The sequence below is a fragment of the Columba livia genome, chromosome 22 (assembly GCF_036013475.1).
Source record: "Columba livia isolate bColLiv1 breed racing homer chromosome 22, bColLiv1.pat.W.v2, whole genome shotgun sequence".
Lineage (NCBI taxonomy): Eukaryota > Metazoa > Chordata > Aves > Columbiformes > Columbidae > Columba > Columba livia.
The window spans coordinates 5,678,316-5,691,098 of record NC_088623.1 but is presented as its reverse complement, the minus strand read 5'-3'; the positions used below and the strand labels follow the sequence as shown (position 1 = coordinate 5,691,098).

General features: G+C 61.2%; 1 protein-coding gene and 1 long non-coding RNA gene across 2 annotated transcripts; one reads left to right on the top strand and one right to left on the bottom strand.

The window, feature by feature from the left end:
• Positions 1 to 45: 45 nt before the first annotated feature.
• On the bottom strand, positions 46 to 4,563 carry EPS8L3 (EPS8 signaling adaptor L3). The gene is made up of 17 exons (XM_065038860.1): positions 4,514 to 4,563; positions 4,332 to 4,405; positions 4,187 to 4,251; positions 3,922 to 4,077; positions 3,214 to 3,363; positions 3,068 to 3,144; positions 2,359 to 2,653; positions 2,157 to 2,262; positions 2,010 to 2,074; positions 1,789 to 1,863; positions 1,538 to 1,686; positions 1,261 to 1,455; positions 1,079 to 1,175; positions 866 to 985; positions 702 to 787; positions 471 to 603; positions 46 to 382 (listed from the first exon to the last, which is right to left on the bottom strand). The coding sequence occupies exons 1-17, from the start codon at positions 4,552 to 4,554 to the stop codon at positions 365 to 367; spliced, it is 1,902 nt and encodes a 633-aa protein (XP_064894932.1). The 5' UTR covers positions 4,555 to 4,563; the 3' UTR covers positions 46 to 364.
• On the top strand, positions 1,788 to 12,272 carry LOC135576053 (uncharacterized). The gene is made up of 5 exons (XR_010467645.1): positions 1,788 to 2,291; positions 3,112 to 3,345; positions 3,989 to 4,145; positions 5,659 to 9,683; positions 10,962 to 12,272. It is a non-coding gene; the product is annotated as an uncharacterized LOC135576053 (long non-coding RNA).
• Positions 12,273 to 12,783: the final 511 nt, after the last annotated feature.

Here is a 12,783-nt window from a genome sequence, read left to right as displayed (position 1 = left end):
ACTGGGCTGGCCCACAGGTGACACAGGGACTGTGGTGTCCTCCCTGCTGTCACTCTCTTTATTTCCGACAGTGGTTGCTTTACATTTAGTGGGGTGCACACACATCTCACGGTACCCACCCATGCCCCTGTGGGGCTGCCTGCCCCCCACTTTGCCGTGGGGGGGTCTGGCAGAGCGTTTCCCTGGGTGGGGGGTCCAAGTGTCATCAGTGGCTTTAGGGCAGATGTGTCCCCTAACCTCCCAGGAGTGGCTCTCCATCTTGGGGGGGGTGTGTGGGGTGAACCCCCCCAGTCCTGCGGTGCTGGGGATGCTCCATCCATGGTGGGGACAGTTGGGGACACGGTGCCAGCGTGGCCTTGGTGGCTCAATCCCTGGGGCTCATCTGCAGGGGAAGGGCAATGAGAATTTTCGGGGTGGGGATGGAGCTGGGGTGTGGAGGGGGGGGTGCAGGGCTGGGGGGGGTCCCTCACCCCCAGGGATGTCCTGATGGGGGACAGCTTGAAGAGGACGCGCCGCCACTCCTCGGGACACACGGCCTGCAGCTCCGCCGGGCTCATCTGCAGCAGCTGCTGCCCCGTCAGCACCCCCAGACACCGCACCGTGCTGGGGACGGACAGATGGACAGACAGATGGTCAGCCAGGTATGTGTGCCCCCCCTCAAAATGGAGTCCTGGGGGTCGGGGGGCTCCAGGGTCACCTACATGCGCTGGAAGCCCTTGTCCTTCAGCCAGGCTGTCACCTCCGCCGGTGAGGAGTCGGGGTGCAGGTTGGGGGGGCTCTCCTGAAGCTGGGGACAAAAGGAGGGGACAGGGGTAGTCCCCTGGCACCCCCTCCTGGTGACAGGACAGGGGGAGGTGACACCCACCTGGCTGTTGCTGTGTCCCCTGCCTCCGTGACCCAGGGGCTCCAGGATGTTGCTGGGGACGTAGCCCTTGTCCCCCCGCCTGTCCTGCACGAGCCACCACTTCTTCTGCGGGTCCAGGACCTAATGGGGGGTGGTGACATGGGGTGGGGAGGCCAGCACCCTGCTGTCACCCCCTTCCAGGACGCCACCCATGGGGAGACCCCCAGTTTGTACCTGCAGCGTGTCCCCCATCCTGACGCTCAGCTCCTGCGGGTTCCTGGCCTGGAACTCATACAGCACTCGCGCCATCTCCTGCACGGGGAGGGGGGGCCTGGGGATGGCAGGGGGGATGTGAGCACCCGGGGGGGATCGGGTTCTGCCTCCCAGCCACACAAAGGGACGATGGGGACACTCACCCTTGGTCGGGGTTGTCCCTCCAGCTGGTGGCCGGTGACTGTGGGGGAGCAGAGTGAGCATCGAGAGGGAGTTGTGGAAACTGAGGCATCCTGTCCCCTCCCTTGTGCTGTACCTGCTGCACTGGGGGGGGCAGCCACCCGTCCGAGAACACGGGGGTGTAGGGGGGCACCCCCTCGCCGTTGGGGTACTCTGCCCTGTGATGAGTAAGTCAAGTGAGTGGTGGTAGGGCACCCCAAAGCCAAACCCCCCATGGTGTAGGGGGGGCTGGACCCCCACCTGCTCCTGTTCCAGGCAGGGCCGAGGGTTTTCCAGGTGCCGTAGTGCTCGGGGTGCAGCGTCCGCTCCAGCAGCTCCACCGCCCCCGGCTCCAGCAGCGGCGCCTCCACCTCCCGCGCCAGGTTGGGGCTGGGGCTGTGGGCCAGGACCTGCGGGGGACACGGGGTGACACCCGGACATGCCGCGGGGGGGGTCCCCGTGCTGCTCAGCCCTGGGGTGGGGGGTGGGACTGGCTTTTTGGGGGCACTCACGAAGGAGAGGGCGGTGAAGATGAGGTGCAGCAGCTCCGGGGGGGTTGGTTCACTCACGTGCTGGTAGGTCCTGCCCTGCGTGGGGAGGGGAAAAGGGGTCCTCATGCAGCCCCCACTGTCCCCACAGAGCCCCCCCATCCCCACACAGCCCCCAGTCTGGCAGGGACATGCCAGGTATGTCCCCAAGCCATTGGGGTCACCTCCAACCCAAGGGGACTCACCATGAGGTTGAGGGTGTATTTCACCTTCTGGAAAAAGTCCACGTAGTCGCCCTGGGGGGGCAGAGCTGGAGGGGCAGAGATGGGGGGGGCTGGCACCGGGATGACCCCCCAGCCCCCAACCAATGGCACATTTCCCCCCCTCACCACCTTTCTTCTTCTTCTTCTTCTTCACATTGGTGTTGGCCAAGCCCAGCGCTGCCTTCAGGCGGCTGACGAAGAGGTCCAGCTCATCCAGCACGTGGTTGAGGATCTCCTGGATGGAGATGGCCAGGATGGGACCCGGTGGGTGCCGGTGGCGGGGGGGGTGCTGGGGGTGTCCCCATCCAAGGATGTGTGGGATGGGACTTACAACATCTCGGTCCACCTCGGGGATGACCCGGCCTGGGGACCTGATCCGTGACGTCAGGGTGTCCTGGAAGCCTGGTGACAGCAGAGGGTCCCAGCTCTGCTCCGCCTCACCCCACTCCCACTTTGGGGGAAACTGAGGCACACCACCCCCCCGCTGTGACTCACTGTAGTCGGAGGGGGGCAGCCCACGCTGGGGGGGCGCGGGGAGGTCGGGCTTGGGGGTCTCTGCCCAGCGCTCCGGGGCCGTGTAGTACGGGGCGGGCAGGCTGAGCGGTGTGTCCAGGCTGCTCTGGGCCCTGCAGGGGTGGGGAGGGGGTCAGGTGGGGTGCTGAGCCTGGGGAAGGGGTACGGGGGTGCAGGGGGCCTGTCCCCATAGGGATCGGGGGGCTTAAGTCCAGAGATGGGCTACGGGGGTGGGAAGTGGGTATAGGGGTGTGGGGGGGGCTCTGTGCCCATGGGGATGGGGTAGGAGGGGGGGCTGAGCACAGGGATGGGGTACTGGGCTAAAAGCGGGAGGGAGCCCCTCCAGGAGGGTGGGGGGATCACTGGAAGGGAGCAGGCAGAACAGGGGCTGTACCCATGGGGTGGGACCTTTGGGGGACACAGGGGCAGCATGGAATTACCCCCCCAAGCTTAGGGGGGCGCACTGTGGGGGGAGCAGGCCTGGCTGTCTCCAGGGAGAGGGTGAAGAACCACGTACCCCCCCTTACCTGTGCCCATAGTGACCCCTCTGCTCCTCCTTCTGCTGCTTCAGCACCTTCTCCAGGCTGCTCCTCAGCATCTCTGCCTGCACAGAACCACCACCATCAACCCCCCAAACCCCGGGGTGCTGCCCCCCGCCCACCCCAGGACTCACCCCCGGCTGCTCGCACTGGAAGAGCAGGACGCTGCTGCCGGGGGGGCTGCGCTCCTGCACGCTGATGGTCAACACCGAGTCGTAGCTGCAGGTGTCCAGCGCGGCCGAGCAGCCCTGGACGCTGCCCAGCGGGTAAACGTCCAGCTCCTCCTGCCGGGGGGACACGGGGTGCTCAGCCCCCCCAGAATGGCCGGGAGGGGTAAAGGGCTAAGGGGGTGCATGATTAGAGGGGGCAAGGGCATGGGGGCTTGTAGGTTTGGAAGGGTTAATGGGGGGTGGGAGGATTGTGTGCAATAGCAGGTTTTGGGGGGGGTTATGGGTAAGGTTTGGGGTACCAGGCTTGTAGGGGTGTAAGGGTTGGGAGGTAGTGGGGTTATGGGGGTACAAGGGTTGTTGGTGGTTATGGGGGTGCCAGTGTTATTGGGGTGCAAGGCTTGTGGTTGGTGCCAGGGCCAAGGGGGTGCCAGGTTTATAGGGGTGCAAAGATGGGGGGTGTAGCAGGATTAATGGGGTGCCATGGCTGGAGCGGGTGTTGGGGCCAAGGGCGTGCAAGAGCCATTGCGGGGGGGGTGCCAGAGCTGGGGGAACACCAGATTTACTGGGGTGCTGGGTCTGCAGTGGGTGCCATGGCCAAGCTGGGTGACATGACTGGGTGGTACAGGTTTTGGGGGGCACCAGGCTTTTTGGGGTGCCATGGCCAGGGGGTACCTTGCTCTCCACATCCCTCAGCACCAGCTCCTGGTCCCTGACATGCAGGATGATGTTCTGTCCCCAGACTTTGCCCTGGGCGTCCAGCAGCTTGAGCCGTGCCAGACAGTCCTCGGCGCTGCGCAGGTCCCGCTCCAGCCGCAATGTCAGCAGGTGCTGGGGGGACACGGTGCCGGTGTCACCGGGTCACCCGCTGCCATGCTTGGCAAACTAGGACCGCTCTGGTAAGTTTGGGGGGGACTCGGGGTGGTTTGGGGGCTCCTACCTCGACGTGGTGCTGGAAATCACTTTGGGGTTTGAGCAGGTTCTGGACGTAGTCCTTGCGCTGGTCTGAGGGACACACGGGGTCAGGGGACAGGGACAGGGTGGGGACAGGAGCAGGGGGGTTTGGGGTGCAGCCGGTAACTCACTGTAGATGCTTTTCCCGCTGGGGCGGGAGAAGTTATTGGGGTGTCGTGGTGCAGAGCTGTCGTCATATTCACTCCTGGATGGATGGACAGGTGGACATTCGTGCCTGCACGTGGTCCCCTGTCCCCACCCAGCCCTTGGGGGTCCCACAGGTGGGGACACCACCCCCCCGCTGGGTACTCACCGGGCCAGGGAGCTGCTCCAGCGGCCGAAGGGGTCTCCCATCTTGCCGGGGTCCTGGATGGACATGGTCCTTATGTCACGCCCAGTGTGTTCCCAACCACCTCCTGTGCCATCCCCCCCTTCCAGGAGGGTGACATCCCCTGCAGGACCCCCCTGCCCACCCCTCTCCAGCCATCCTGTCCCATCCCAGCCCTGGGGGATTCACCCAGTGGCTGGAGCCAACCCCCCTGTGTCACTAGATGGGGTCCCTGTCCTGGGGGACACCCGTGTCCCCCCGCTCACCCCAGTCCCTGTGCTGCTGGCTCGGCCGCCCAGGCTGGGAGTGCGCAGGGCAGGGTGGCACAGGTGGGGACAAGGGCTTGACGTCGGCACCGCACCCGCCTGCTCTTTGCCCCGTGGTGGCTGCTTTGAGGCAGGGCGGGGGACAGGGACAGGGAGGGGGGACAGACACCTGCCACAGCCGCCACCACCCGCCTCGCCCCGGGGTGCCCACCCTGCAGCAGGGCTTGGTGGCCTTGGGTGCACCCACGTGGGACAGCACCCAGGTGGGACCCCGCCGCCAAGGCCAGCCTGGTCCCCACCCGGAGCTGAGCTTTGGTGACATCCCGCGTGGCAGCACCCACCCTCTGTCCCCGTGCCCGGCGGGTGACCCCGTCTCGCCCCGAAACTCTGCCGGGACAACCGTTCCAGCGTGGTTTGTGACACGGAAGGAGATGGATCTGGGTGGGTTAAGGCTGGTGGCAGCAGGGTCACTGTCCCCAGCACCCTGGGGTCACCTTGGGTGTCCTGCCCTGTCCCACAGGGTCCCCTTTGCTGGATCAGTCCTTGGTAACCACAGGAGCATCAGGGACAGCTCTGTCCCCTTTGTCTCTGCAGCTGGGGGACGCTGGGGGCCATGTCCATGGGACCAGGGTGATCCACTGGCCCTCCCTGCCCAGCACAGCGAGGTGGGGTTTGGGGTCATTTTGAGCCTTTTGGGCTCATTTTGAGCCTTTTGGCTTCTCTGGGCTTGTCCTGGTGCAGCTTGAGGGGGGTGATGGGTCAGCTGGGGTCACTGTGTCCCCAAGGGTGTTGTTGGCTGCATGGAGTGCCATCTGTGCCCCCCCCCCGTCCCGGACTGACCCCTTCTCTCTATTTTCTTTGCAGGTTTTTGGGCCAAACTGTCCCCACTGCAGAGGGACCATCCTGCACCCCAGCGTGTCACCCAGCGCAGGCGATGACACCCCTTCTGGGGTGTTTGGGGACCGTGGGTGCACAAGTACGAGCAGAACCGAGGGGACAAGGTGGGGGGAGCTGGGAACCGACCCCAGGGAGCGGGGAGGGGGTGTCGGGGCTGGGGTCGTGCCTCAGTTTCCCCATTTCAGGGAGGGGCCGGGTGCAGTCCCCCCGCGGCCACCGGGGGGCAGCACGTCCGCACGTCGCCCTTGTCCCCAGATGGGTGACACGCCCCCAGATGTGAAGCCTCTCATATAAAGGGCCCCAGATGTACCCCAGGTGCCACCCCAGGTCCTGCTGGCACCGCCGACCACACCAGGGTCCCTGGCACTGGGGACATTTGGGTGACACTTCTTGGGGTGGGGGGACACAAGCGCTGTCGGGCGGGAGGAATCCGGCTCTTTGTGGCACCCGTGGGTGGGGGGTGGGTTTGACCCCCATCCCCCGGCAGCACCCAGGGCACGGGCAGGACCGTCCCATCCATGTCGCACCCTCCACGGGGACAGGGCGCTCGCCCCACCCCTCCCAGCTCCTCCCAGTCACCCCACTGGGTAAACTGGGAATGGCGCCAGCTGCAGAAATATAAAATCATCTTATTTTTATCTTTTTTCCTCTCCATTCCTGGCCAGAGGTGACACCTCCCTGCGCAGCCCCACAGCTGCTGTGTCCCTCCTCGCCCTTCCCAGGCTCGGGAAGTCCCCAGGGGCCACCAACTCCCTTGGGAAGAGCCCAGGGTGACGCCAAAGCCTTTTGCTGTTTCGGGTTTAGAAACCCCCAGTGTCAAAATCAGTGAATTTGCCCCAAAACGCAGCAATTCTGGGGAGAAAAATGGCCCCATCCTGCACTCCCTGTAAAGCTGCTGCAAGGGACCCTGACCCACCAAGGAGACAGCCTTGGGGACACAGCTGGATGCCCCATGGGGACAGGATCAGCCCCCACCTCCAGGGACAACCCGGGGCTGGTGCAGATTTGGGGGTGCCCAGGCGGGGCGGGGGACTTTGGGGCCACCAATTCCTGGAATTCCCGGTGACACATCACTCCCGGCCAGGTGCCACCGGGGCCGCGGTGGCAGCTGTGGCTCTGGGCGCCGGCCAGCGGCACAAACCGCCGGCCAGCCGGGATCCGTCCCCACGTCACCGAGGCCGAGCGCGGGGCGGACCGCGGTGTACCCGGACCTGCCGCCTAATTGCTGGGGACCAGCAGCTCCCCGTCATTCTGGGGACATGTGGGGACGGTTTAACCCCTCGGGAGCTGGGAAGTTGTGTCGGGTTGTTCTCCCCCAGGCTGGAGGAACAGGACAGCGTGTCACAGCCCCCAGGGTTGGGATGTCCCTTTGGTGATGCCCAAACCCACAAGTCCTCCGTGGGGTCTCTTTGGTGGTGACGGTGACAAGCTGATGTCCCAACCATCACGGCGACTAGGCTTGGGTGCTGATTTGGGGTGACATTGGGGAGTTGGTGCAGCCCTGGGAGCCATTGCAAGGTCCCTGTCACCATGTGGGGTCCCTGTCACCCTGTGGGTCCCTTTGCCATGGGGACTCTCTGGGGGCTGCGTTTCCCGCTCTACCACCCCCGGAGGTCCCATCTCGGTGTCCCCACCAAACCTTTCACTCCCTTGGGAATGCTCTTGGCATCACCCAAAGTCCCCTGGGGGTGCCAGCCCCGAACCCCGTGCCCCATGGGGCGTCCTGGTCCCCCTTGCTGCGGGTTTTCCCGGTTTTGCCGCTGGGTCCCATCTCTTCGGAGGAACAGGGTGAAATCTCTGGGGCTTTTCTAGCCTGTCAGATTTGCAAAACTCCCCCCGGTGACACCCCTGAGGGTTTGCAGAAGCAGCACCCCAGAAACAAGCCGCCTCCTCCGCTTTTCAACCTGCTGCTGATCAGTTCTTTTCCCTCTCTCATTTCCAGAGGGTGATATTTTACATCCCGAGAAGCAGCCGGTCCCACGGCTTGGGCCACACACATGGGAAAAGCATCTTGCTTTTGGGGTGAAGAGGGAAAAGCGGTGTCCCCATGGCCAACCCTGTTTGTGTGGGACCTGTCCTGCTTTGCTCCCCACCGTCTCCCATCCCAGTACCACATCCCAGCCACATCCCGGGGAATTCCAGAGGTGGTGAGGACCGAAAGGGTTTAATTAGAGGTGATGAGGCCATGCAAATGAGCAGGTGACAGCTGCTGTGAAATCCTGGAGGCTTCAGAGGTGCCGGTCGGTGTTTCCCACGCTGTGGTTGCTGGGTGGGAGCAGATGGAGATGGTTGGGAACCCAAACCCATTCCCATGGACCGATGCCGTGAGATTTGCCTTTACACATCAAGTCTGGGGCCACCATGAGGAAGATGATGATGAGGAGCATGATGATGATGAGGATGGAGTCAAGCGGCACAACCGATAGTGTTTCCAGGGAAAAGACCTTTCCAGCCTCATCTTTCCAGGGTGGGCGGTGAACAAGGTGGCACACGGGTGACAGCAGCACATGATGCTGAGCTGGTCGGGGGGTGTGATGAGCCGTTCCCTTCCCAAGTTGCTGAGTCAAGGCTCCCAGAGACCTCGTGGGCGGTGGGATTGATTTGGGAGCCACCAACGAGGTCCCTGGCTGGGGACAGGCGAGGAGCGTGCCACCGAGCACGGGTTCGTGTGCCGCGCTTGATGGAGAAGCTCCGGAGGAAATTGTGAAAGGGCAAGCAGGCACTGGCTGCATGGGGCAGGGGGAGATGAAGCATGAGCTGCAGGGGGAAACCATGGCAGGAGGTTCTTTGGGCATTAGGTGGGGTGGGCTCTTCATCACATATCATCAGTTGTGGTGGGTTCCTCCTCAAATGTCATTGGTTGTGGGGGGTTCCTCTTCACATATCATCAGTTGAGGTGGGTTCCTCCTCACATGTCATCAGTTGAGGTGGGTTCCTCCTCACATGTCATCAGTTGAGGTGGGTTCCTCCTCACATGTCATCAGTTGAGGTGGGTTCCTCCTCACATGTCATCAGATGAGGTGGGTTCCTCTTCCCACATCATCAGTTGAGGTGGGTTCCTCCTCACATGTCATCAGATGAGGTGGGTTCCTCTTCCCACATCATCAGTTGAGGTGGGTTCCTCCTCACATGTCATCAGTTGAGGTGGGTTCCTCCTCACATGTCATCAGATGAGGTGGGTTCCTCTTCCCACATCATCAGTTGATGTGGGTTCCTCCTCACATGTCATCGGTTGCGGGGGGTTCCTCCTCCCATGTCATCGGTTGAGGTGGGTTGCTCCTTGTGTGTCATCAGATGTGTCCTCAACATGGTGCCTCGGGGGTGGGAGCTGTATAAAATGTGGTTGCAAAATAGCTGGGAAGAGGGAATTGAGGCAGGATTAGGAGCACTACAAGGTGTTTTAAACCGAATCCCAACTCCTACCATCAGGTGGCATCTGCCACACTTGCCCATGGTCCCAGATGCCATGGGAGATATGAGACAAGCGTCTGGGTGCCCCAAGTCCCTCAGCACCACTTCCAGACCAACACAGTCAGGGCTTACTGGGGCAGGAACGGCTCCTTTTTCCCTGAAATGTGTCTGTTTCCTGCCAGAAAATGTCATTCCATCGATGAATAATTGGGATGGGAAATGTTCGACCTTCCCTGTTGTTTGGCTCCCATGGGAAGCTGCCGGGGAGGAGGAACTCTTGGCTCACCCATCCCATTCAGCCCAGTACAGCTTCTGCCGGATACTGGGAGGGACGTGTGCCTGGATGCCATGAGTGTCCAAGACCATTTACCTGCCAGCAATGGGTTGATCATGTCCTAAAATTGCTCTAACTAAGCTTTTGGAGAAGAATTTCCAAATCTCAGAAGGCCTGGACACTCTTCCTTTGTTTTGGCATGTCTCTGGTCTCTTCCCATCCAGAAACCTCAGGCGGCATCTTCAATGTGAACTCAACCAAAACTTGAAGGTGTTTGATGGCTGTGTCACTGGTGGAAGAGGCAAAGGTAAGGGAGCAGCAAACCTACGTGATTCACTGATGGTTTTGAAGATAATCCATCCCTACGGGTCCCCAGGTCCCTCATCATCAAGAGCTGGAGAAGAGGAGCTGCAAGGCAAAGGGACTCTATGTCCCCCGTGGGTCATTTTTGCCATCTGAGCATCTCCTGGTCCTTGGTTCAGCCTCCCAAGTGGCTTTTAAGGGACAGGCAGGAGATGAAGGCCAAGTCCACAAAGCTGGGAGATGTCTGATGTCCCCCAGATGCTACCAGCAGCTTCCTGGGGTGACAGAGTGACCTGTATCACTGCTCATGGGGGACACAGATGGTCCTGGAGGGACGTGGTGGGTCTGAGCTGGCGTCTGCAGATTTTGACCTCCCCGGTGTTCTCTGGTCTGGTTGGAGATGCCTTGGCCAAGGGGTCCATGAGCCACCTCAGGGTCTGGCAGGTGGAGATGTCACCAGGGTTGGGGTCCAGGTGGTGCAGGGTGTCCATCGCGTCCTCTAGCGGAGATGGGTGAACGTGGGGCAGCAGCTGGGACGGGTCGCTGTGGAGGGGTTTTGATAGATAAAGATTTGTTGCTGAATTAGTCAGGCTCAAAGGAATCTCAAGGCCTCTTAGAGAAGCTGAGAACAGAATCTGCTGTGAGAGAGAGGGGCGTTCCTCAATCACCGGGGTCCTGGCGTGGTGTGAATCATCGGACACCTCATCAGTGAGACTCCAGCGCATGGACAGCCCACGATACTCATTTAGCAAATCCATGCTTGGAGCGTGGACGCGTGATTAGAATATAGTTACATATATAAGGAGACTTGTTTCTGTAATAAATGGCTTTAGCGTGATTCACATTGAATCGACTTGTTTTGCTGAGTCCTTATCTCGTTCCTACAGGTCGGGCCTGGGGACACCCCAGCCCATCCAGAGGGACCATACGGCTCTGGGTGCTGAAACGGGGCGGTTGGCTTGAAAAGGTCAACTTGCATTGAAATAAAATAAATAGAAATAAGATAAGATAAAAATATAAAATAAAAAAGATAAGATAAAATAAAAAATAAGATAAAATAAAAGAGATAGAATGAAATAAGGCAACCAAGCAGCCTGCTTGTGGCTTTCAGAGCAGTGCAGCCCCCAGCCCTGGGGGGCTCTGCCAGCCAGGATGCTCCATTCGAAGCCCTCGCCATCGCCTTTGAAGCTGGTTTTGATGTTTTTTTGTGTGTGTTGGGGGTTTTTTTGGCTATTTATTTTGGTTATTTATAACTTTCTCCCTTTTGTTTTTAATTTTCAAGCAGCATCTTGTTGCTCCGGGCAGGACCCAATACACCCGGCCCCGGCATGCAGGCGGCTGCATCTCCAGACCTCCAAAAGGAAGATCTGCAGGTCCCGGGGCACACCCCGCGGGACACCCAAGGGTGACCCCGCACCAGGAGGAAGTGGCTCGGGAAGGGGCGTTTAAGCTGGACCAGAGGGGTTAAGCTCGGCTCTTGGGAAGAGCCGGCTCCGGTCCAGCCTGAGTAAGCCCATCGTTCCGGCCAAAACCCGTTGCGGGGTGGATTTTTTTGGGGCTGTAAACAGCATTTCTCGACGGTGCCGCACGACCCGTGGGGCCGGCGGCGCTCGAACCAGGAGACGTTTTGATAATGTTCGTTAATTAAAGAGCTGGCAAGAGGCGCTGGGATGGGAACCGCAGAGGAGGTGGTTTTACTGGGGGGGTCTGCAGCTGCCCCATCCCTGCTGCCGCTTTGGGGTCAGATTTGGCAACCCCGCGGGTGGGCCGGAGGGGTTTGCGGTGTCTGGCCAAACCATCCCTGCTATTCCCAAACGCCCGCCTGGACCACCCCAAATTTTGGGGGCACGGCAAGCAGCCGGTTGTATCACACTGGGGGGGGATGCTGGTGTCACCGCCGGTCCCCTGGGCACGGCGAGGCGCGGTGGAGGTGGCCGGAGGGGTTAAATCTCCTCCTTCTCTCCAGCCTGAGTAACCCCAGCACGCTGCCAAAATCCTGCTCGGTGCTGGGAGCCGGCGCAGGGGCTTTTTCTGCCTTAGGAGTGATGCCGGACGCCTGGCACAGCGCCTGCGGGGGTGCGGAGCGGGGAACGCATCCCAGCACAACCTGACCTTGGTTTGGTGACGCCAGCACCCCAAAACCCCGCAGGGTCCGTCCCCGGGACAGCACCCGGGGCGCCTGGGCTGGCTCCAGCCTCCGCGGCTCCGGCACAAGCTGCACCGTAATTATTTACAAGAGGCGGTGGGTGGGAGTTTCGCCTTTGCTTCCCTTTATTTTTAAACTTATTTTTGCTTTATTTTGGATTTCTGACTCATTTCAAAGCCTGTTGCCGGGAGGAAACCGGAATTAAAAAGTGCCCCGCATCGTTTATATCAGCTCAATAAAATCCTCCCCCGAAAGCTCAGGGTGGAAAGTCGAGCAGCGGCTCCCCGGGGCTGCCCCGGACCCGGAGCCACTTCTCCTTCCCCCGGTCTCATTCACACGGAGGAGGAAAACTCCAATTTTGCTCTTTTTTTCCAAACCACAGCTGTTTTCCGGCTCTGCAGGCGCTAAGCCAGGCCTGGGGCTGCTCAGACCATGGGGGGCAAGGGGGTGATGGGTGCTCCCCACATATGGGGTACCCGCGGGGGCACCCGGACCCGCTGCCCATGGGATGCTCCGCGGGGATGCAGCACCCACGGGGCTGCCCAAACAGGGCTGGCACCCCCGTGTGGGTGGGAGTGGAGGGAGATGCCCTGGGGGTGTCCTAGAGGGGAGGGGGTCCTGTTAATGTGGGTGCCCAGTTAATAAGAGTGTCCCAGAGATGCTGCTGCCCCTGAAATGGGGGTGCTCTTGAGGTGAGGGGTGTCCCAGGGATGATGGTACCGTGTGGGTGTCCCATTAATGAGGGTGCCCTGGTGATGAGGGTGCCTGGTGCTTCTCCTCCCCGGAGCAGTTTTGATGAGTCTCTCCCCATCGGGGGGGACACAAGTGGTGGGAAGGTCCCTTGTCCCCCCCCTCCGCCAGCCAAGTGTGACTCAGCAGCCCAGCCTGGCTGCAATGTGTGAAGATCTGGGGAAAACAGCCCAAAAGCATCATCCTGGGAGCATGTGTGTGGGGGGTG

Bases quoted from the DNA above. Each gene is read 5' to 3' on its own strand.
- EPS8L3 (XM_065038860.1), bottom strand. From the start codon at position 4,554: ATGGGAGACCCCTTCGGCCGCTGGAGCAGCTCCCTGGCCCG. The intron at 3,145-3,213 runs GTGAGTCCTGGG...GGTTCTGTGCAG, and splicing joins TCCAGTGCGAGCAGCCGGGG to GCAGAGATGCTGAGGAGCAG. The intron at 1,687-1,788 runs GTGAGTGCCCCC...TGTCCCCCGCAG, and splicing joins TCTTCACCGCCCTCTCCTTC to GTCCTGGCCCACAGCCCCAG.